At 35.5% G+C, this 7,205-nt stretch overlaps 1 protein-coding gene across 24 annotated transcripts in view; it reads right to left on the reverse strand.

Moving 5' to 3' along the window:
• LOC123217986 (putative disease resistance RPP13-like protein 1) overlaps positions 1 to 5,951 on the reverse strand; it is a 93,532-nt gene extending 87,581 nt beyond the window's left edge. For 2 of the 24 annotated variants that reach the window (XM_044639122.1, XM_044639121.1), the window contains exons 1-2: positions 2,474 to 5,951; positions 2,248 to 2,310 (exon numbers count right to left, since the gene is read on the reverse strand). In XM_044639122.1, the coding sequence (XP_044495057.1) occupies positions 2,669 to 5,947 (3,279 nt within the window). In that variant the 5' untranslated portion in view covers positions 5,948 to 5,951 and the 3' untranslated portion in view covers positions 2,248 to 2,310; positions 2,474 to 2,668. The other 22 variants (XM_044639113.1, XM_044639112.1, XM_044639110.1 and 19 more) reach the window with 22 other exon arrangements.
• Positions 5,952 to 7,205: the final 1,254 nt, after the last annotated feature.

Below are 7,205 nucleotides of genomic sequence, written 5' to 3' on the forward strand. Positions count from 1 at the left end.
AGGTGACACAGTATAGATGTTTTATTAGCTTCATTTACGAAGGTTAATTGAGTTAGCTTGCATCAATTTCTTTTCTGTAAATCATGTTGTCTGAGTTGTATGTTCTTGTGAAAAATGAAATCTTTAGTTGTCGATTGGTCAAATTGGGATTATTTTGTAAACTTAAATACTTTCTTCTCCTGTGCCTTCCTTATTTTTGTTTGCATAGGGAAGGTTCTCAATAGCTGAAGTGTGATCTGGATGCAGAGCATAACTTTTTTATGAATACTTCATGTAAACTCATTCAAGTTGCTGATACACTAGACCTTGAAGTTTCTGATGGTCATAGTTCTACAAATTTTGTTTAATTCTTGCATCTCTACTAGATTGTTTTTTTTTTTTTAAATTAAGTTAGATTGATTATTTGAAGAGGATAATATGAACAGATCAATTTTCTTTGGATACAGAAACTGCTTCTGTTGTGGTGCCTATGGAAGTCTGTGACATGGTTTTGGTTGTTCAGCTTAGACTGATTAAGGGAAATTTGTCTCTCACTTCACTCTCAAACAAAGTCATCAAAACACAAATTAAGTGCAGAAAGTAGAGAAGATAGGAGGATTTTTACATGGTTCAGCTGAGATATATCTCAGCCTACATCCATGGGACCATGTCCGGCTCAAATCAAATCACTAAGCTAAAATTCAATTGTCAGTTACAAAAATGAAATCAAACACATAATGCAAAGACTTACTTTTTACTAAATTACTTTTTAAAGTCACTTACTTTCAGTTGCTAAAACCTATATCTGAAATACATCGAGTATCTTGTTCAGGTTATTCGAACTCCTCTTGAACTTTAACTTGAAATTCTTTCATTTGTTGGTCTTGAACTTTCTTCGAGTACCAATCACAGAGTCGTATCTCACTATATGAACAATCTAGCAAACCTGTAAAAGAAAGAGTAGAAAATTAGAGAACAAAAACACAAAACAAGCTACCCAAAATAACAAATGACCTAAGCACAAAAAAACTCACTCAAATTTAAGTAGGACACAAGTTGCATATTTAGGTCACAAAAAACTCAAATGAACGCATGTATATAATTTCAACAATACACCTGGACAACAAATAATAATTTTGAATACAGATAAAGAAGATGAAAGTTGCACTTAAATGGAAAATCAACATCCAGATGATCACACAAATGCAATCATGTCCACGCATATAGCATAATAATTGTGTGCACATCAAAACAAGATGTGAATAACAAAAGTTCATAGTTTGCCAAATTCTTACAGCCTACATATGCCGCTCTGTTGCAACAATTTTTCAGCCTTCAAATTCCTGCTATCATCACAATACGCTTCTGGTGCAATGGTGTGACAATAAGATTTACATATCCAGGAAGCCCTCTCTGAAATTTTGGAATTTTTGAACCATAATCACTTTCAATCCACCCCAACAACAAAATGGACCGATCATCCTAAAAGAAACCCAAATCTGGTAACCAAAGACATCCTAAAGGAATTTAAGCGAATATATGTATTAATAATTGCAAAATATTGGAATTTGAATTGAAAACTTTCTTCAATTACCTTTTTATGCAGAAAAAAAAAAGCTGAAAAATCCTTCGAGGTAAAAACATGAGCGAACTTCTGCCTCCAATTGTTTCTCCATCTCAATACCTTTTTACCTTAAAGGAATTTCAAATCAAAAATTGAATCTGCCTCTCTCTCTCTCTCTCTCTCTCTCTATATATATATATATATATATAGTTTATGTAGGAACTTTAGCAGATATATGTTTCAATAATTGCAAATATTGGAATTTGAATTGAGATCTTTCTTCAAGTACATATTGTCATCAAAATTGTAGAATAACAACATATAATTTATTGAAAATTATGTTATGATGACAAACCTGGATCTGAATTAGACAATTCTCTTTTCGAGTCTTCATTTTGAGATACAAAATTGTTCGAATTTCTGCCTCCAGTTGTTTCTTCATCTCAATGGTGGATACGTAACAAATCTAAATAATAGAAAAATGAAAATATCAAAACTCATGCTAAAAAGAACTCCAACATGATCTTATCTCTTTGGATATATATATATATATCCATAATTACACATTATGTGTTAAAATCATTATTATTGAAGTTAATTTTTTAAAATCATTATATTATTCACGGAAGAGAAAATATAATGAATCCGCCTTTCTTAAAACTATAATGAAGAATATATATATATAGCTAAGCAAATAAGTTCACCTTAGTTGACAGATGCTAATGGACTACTCCAACTTTGAATTCAATCAACGCTTCACTTGCTTCCTGCTATAGAAAACATAAAATTCAGGCAGAGCACTTGTTCCAAGAGACTAAACATGATCTTATCTATTTGGATATATGTATATATCCATAATTACACATTACATGTATTAAAATCATTATTATTGAAGTTCATTTTTTAATAAATACAAGATGCTCAAACTACCTGCCCACTGTGGTTGTCTCCTTGATGTGATGATGATCATCTGGCAAGTTAAAATAAGAGTAACTTAACTTAAGACACAGGATATAAAATACATTGTCAATATAAAAAGCTATGGATAAAACCACACACCTTGAATTGAATGAAATAGAGATGATTATCTGACTTCATGCTTCGATTACAATTAATTCAAAGCAATTATTCCTCCTTTGAATTGAAGACGGATTTAAAATCGATTTGAACTCTAGGGATGTGAGCAATCTTTGAGCAATACTTCCCTTTACCTCTCCTCCAATGTTTTATTATCAATGGACATCTGCGAATTTCTAATTCCAGAAGTGAGGGTGGAGGGCTTGTGAGGGATTTGAGCTTTGGGCAATCGAAAATCCACAAGGTCTGAAGGGAAGTAAGATTTCTCAGGCATGAAACTGATTTGAGCTTTGGGCAATCAAAAATCCTCAAGGTTTGAAGAGAAGTAAGATTTCCCGGGCATGCAACTGAATCGAGCTCTGGGCATTGATAAATATTAAATTTTTCAAGGGTGTTGTGGCTTCCAAAACCTGGAATTGATTTCATCTTTGGGCAGTTCCAAATACTGAAGCTCTTAAGTGATACAAGGCTTTGTAGGTCTGGAATTGAGTTGAGATTTGAATTCGGAATTTCCAAGCTCTTAAGAGAGGTGAGTGTGCCCAAGTCTGAAATAGATCTGAATGGTGCCAAAGTAGAGATGACCAAATCTTCAAGAGAAGGGGGCATTCGTTGGTCCTCTGATAGAATCAACTCTGGATCTTCAAATCCACTTATTGAAAGTGCTTTAAGAGAGGTGAGTTTGTGCAATCCCCATCTAATTGGTGTCTTACTCATTTCAACATCTCCAATGATATCAAGAGAGGTTAGGCTAGTTGGAATGCCTTCAATTGGCAATGAAATCGAACTTTGCCTTATCCATAAGTTTTGAAGACTAGTAAGATTTTGTTTGCCAAACAAATCAAGGTTTTGAAGACCATATAAATTCAGACTTTTAAGACATGAACTATTGTGACATGCCTCTTCTGGTGACTTTAGCCATGGACAATTCCAAATATAGAGGAATTCAAGTTTTTTATGTACGCACCAGCTTCTTGATGATAATGTTGTGAGATTTATACAGTTTCTAATGACCAACCGTTTGAGTGTGTTAGGTAGTAATCCTTGTGATGATAGATGCGTGAGTGATTCGCAACTTTCAATCTCTAAGGACTCAAGAAGAGTAGAACTGATGCCATCCAAATGTTTCAATTTCTTACACCTTGATATCTGAAGCTTTTTTAGTGACCAAGGCAAAGTGTTTCTGGTAATGAATAATAAAGCATCACACTGCCAAATTGTCAACCTTTCTATATTGTTTTGCTTCAATCTTTTCGGTAAAGATTTTAAAGCCTCACAATTTGTAATCCAAAGATCCCTCAAATTAGGAAAGATGGCATTTAGAAATGAAATACTACAACTTCTTATACTTGAGCTTTTAACAAAGGTGAGGCTATGACTCCATTTTATCGGCTTCTCAACACAGTTGACATTTTGACTCAACCAATTTTCATCCTCTAAATCTGCAATATTTGGAAGAGATTCAGATTGAAAGGACATGGTCTCATCAGTAGAACCACTAGTAGGCACCACTTCCTTACACTCATCAATTGTGAAACTAGTGAGTTTTGGAAAACTTGATAATGAAACCATCCACTTTGCACACTTCTTAATCACAAGTTCTTCCAGTGAAGGAAGATGATCATGCAATTCTACAGTAAGTTTAGGACATTCAATAATTGAGAGCTTACGAAGTTTTGGGAATCTTTCAACATTCTTATTTTCCCCTTTTGTGTCCCAATATCGACATTTTGGCAAATCCTCAAAATAAAGAATCTCCAATGAATTGAAAAAACTGAGCATGTCTATTCTTTCTAGTTTTAGCATCCCTAAGATTTTTAACTCTTTAAGTGAGCTCAGTAGGCTTTGAGAAGGCAAGTTTGTGCAATTTTCACAATTTTCTAAGCTAAGGACCGCCAATTTAGAGAGCAATGACGAAGTGCTTAACCAAGATGGAAATTCTGAACCACCATAGGATCTAATTGTTAGTTCTTCTAGATTGTTATGAGGTTCCAACATCAGAAGAACATCTTTTTCTTTTCTCTCTTTTCGTGAGCCACCAAATTGAGACTCCCACTCTAATGACAACATTTTTAAATCTTTTTTGTTGTTTAATATAAGCCCACCTATTTGCTTTACATTCTCTAATTTTGAAATGCAAAGCTTACCTTCAAGAAAATTCAAGCTCTTCAAATCTTCTAAATTGGAACTTGATTCTTTGCCCACTATAAAATTAGATAACATTTGGAGATTTTTCAATTCTTTCATGTTGGATGGCATTTCTTTCAATAAATTCCGACCACTTATATCAAGATGATATAAATTGGTCAAATATCTCAAGTTACAAGGCAACTTCATAAGACAAGAACATTCTCTTAATAGCAAAGTTTGCAAGTTCAATAAAGAGCATGATGATTCAGGCAAACATTTGATCCTAGTGTAAGAAAAGTTCAGATACCTTAGATGCATCAAATCTCCAATTGAATCAGGTGAATGAGTAATGTAGTATCGTTCAAAAGACAATACTCTCAACTTCTTTAATTGTGGCAACAAATCAAAAATAACCTTAGCACTTATAAATTGTTCACTATAATAGGACGACCTCATGAACAGCGGCAAGAATGTTCTTAGACGCCGAAGTTTTTCCAAGCCTTTGAATCTCTCTTCTCCCTCTATTCCACAAGGAATATAAGAAAAATGACGAATCCTTTCAATACATTCCGGTAGCTTGATAATGGCTTGCTCAGAACTTAAATTAAACTCTTTAGAAACAGATTCAGCTAGATTATGAACAAGGTCATGCATTATATATGTAGAATCATAATTGCTTGATTTTTGAAAAAGTGACCTTGAACATAAATCATGAAAATACTGACCTGTATCTTGTAGTTGCTCATCAGTTGGTTGAACGATTCCTTCTGCCATCCACAAAAGCACAAGTTCCTCTTCCTTATATTCATAGTCTTCCAGAAAAATCGCGCAATAAGCAAAACATCTTTTTAAATGAGAAGGGAGATAAAGGTAACTTAACTTCAATACTGGGAGAATATCATTTTCTTTATATGAATTCCATATTTTGCTGTCCAATATTTTTTCCCATGTATCAATCGATTTAGAGTATAGGAGACCACCGAGGGTCTTTGCTGCCAGAGGCAGGCCACGACACCTTTCAACGACCTTTTCATAAATTGTCTCTGTAATTTGATCTGCATTAGCAGCCGTACCATTTGCAAGTGCATGCTCCTGAAACAAGGATTTGCAAGCTTCATTGGATAAAAGCGGTAAATGATAAGTACTATCCGGGCATCTTATTGTTTTTGCAACATTTTCATGGCGTGTTGTGACTATCATCGTGCTTCCGGGTGCACCAGCTTTGAAAGGAGACGTTAGCCTTTCCCAGTCGCTGTATTTCACCTCCCAAACATCGTCTAATACTATCAAGAATTTTTTTCCCACTTACTGCCTTTTGCAGTTCAACTTGCACTCCATTTAAATCACTTGGAATGGAGGACGTGGAGTTTTTTAATGACTGAAGGAGACTCTTTGAGATAGTTAATGTATCGAAATTGGTTGAAACACAGACCCAAGCTTTTTCCTCAAACTTGAAGCCTTCCGATTCCTTGTGATAGTACACCTCTCGAGCAATTGTCGTCTTGCCGATCCCTCCCATGCCGACTATGGCAATCACTCGAAAGTTGTTACCACATGGTAGATCGCTTTTCACCATCGCAACTAGTTTGTCTTTATCTTCAGTTCTGCCATGAACAAATTTTTCAGGTGGCACGCTTGAAGTTTCCTCCGGTCTTTGCGGTGTGACATTACTTGATGTTACTCCAGGAAGGTCTTGGATCAATATTCTTTTCTGGCGGAGTTGTTCCAACCGATAATTGATCTTTTTGATCTTGGAGCCAATTTTAACATTGAACAAGGGGCCAGGAAAATTAGTAGGGAGGAACTCGATCCGTTGCGAGAGCTTGCCTGCTGTTCTACCTTGAGTCTGCGTCGCAAAGCTTCATAGGCAAACTCATCCAGCACGTCTTCTGTATCATAAGCCCAGTGTTGAAGATTGACAAGCCACTCTTTTGAGGCCCCATCCGACAGTTGTATGTCTTTTGCACTGTCAAGCAGATCTTTAATCATTCCCAACTTTGTTTTGAGCTCATCCAGCTCTGAATCTACCCCTCCAACAAGTTGCCTGGCAAATCCCCGCACCTCATCAGACCCCAATACATGAGACAACCTCTCGAAGAGTTGAGAGACAAGGGGGTCAATCAAAAATGCCATGGAAGAAAGGAATTAGGATTATTACAATAGGAGAATTACAGATGAATATGAGCGCAATTAGCCAAGAGAAATTGGTTACTTTTCTCTAGTAGAGCTGAAAAGCTGAACTCAACATACAAGAAGTGAGAGGTATAGCTGGCTAAAATATTTTAGAACGAACACGTGGGAACTAGTCAAGTAATTAATTTATCCTCTCTGTATTAATGGAAGCCATGTGGACTCCACAATCACATGGCGTGTAGACTCCAAAAGTGGGAATAAGTAATTTAGCCTTTGTTTTTTTGTGACTTTTCCTAATACCAATGAAAGCCGTGGCTTTCCTTAT

Source organism: Mangifera indica, chromosome 6 (genome assembly GCF_011075055.1).
Source record: "Mangifera indica cultivar Alphonso chromosome 6, CATAS_Mindica_2.1, whole genome shotgun sequence".
NCBI classification, from domain to species: domain Eukaryota; kingdom Viridiplantae; phylum Streptophyta; class Magnoliopsida; order Sapindales; family Anacardiaceae; genus Mangifera; species Mangifera indica.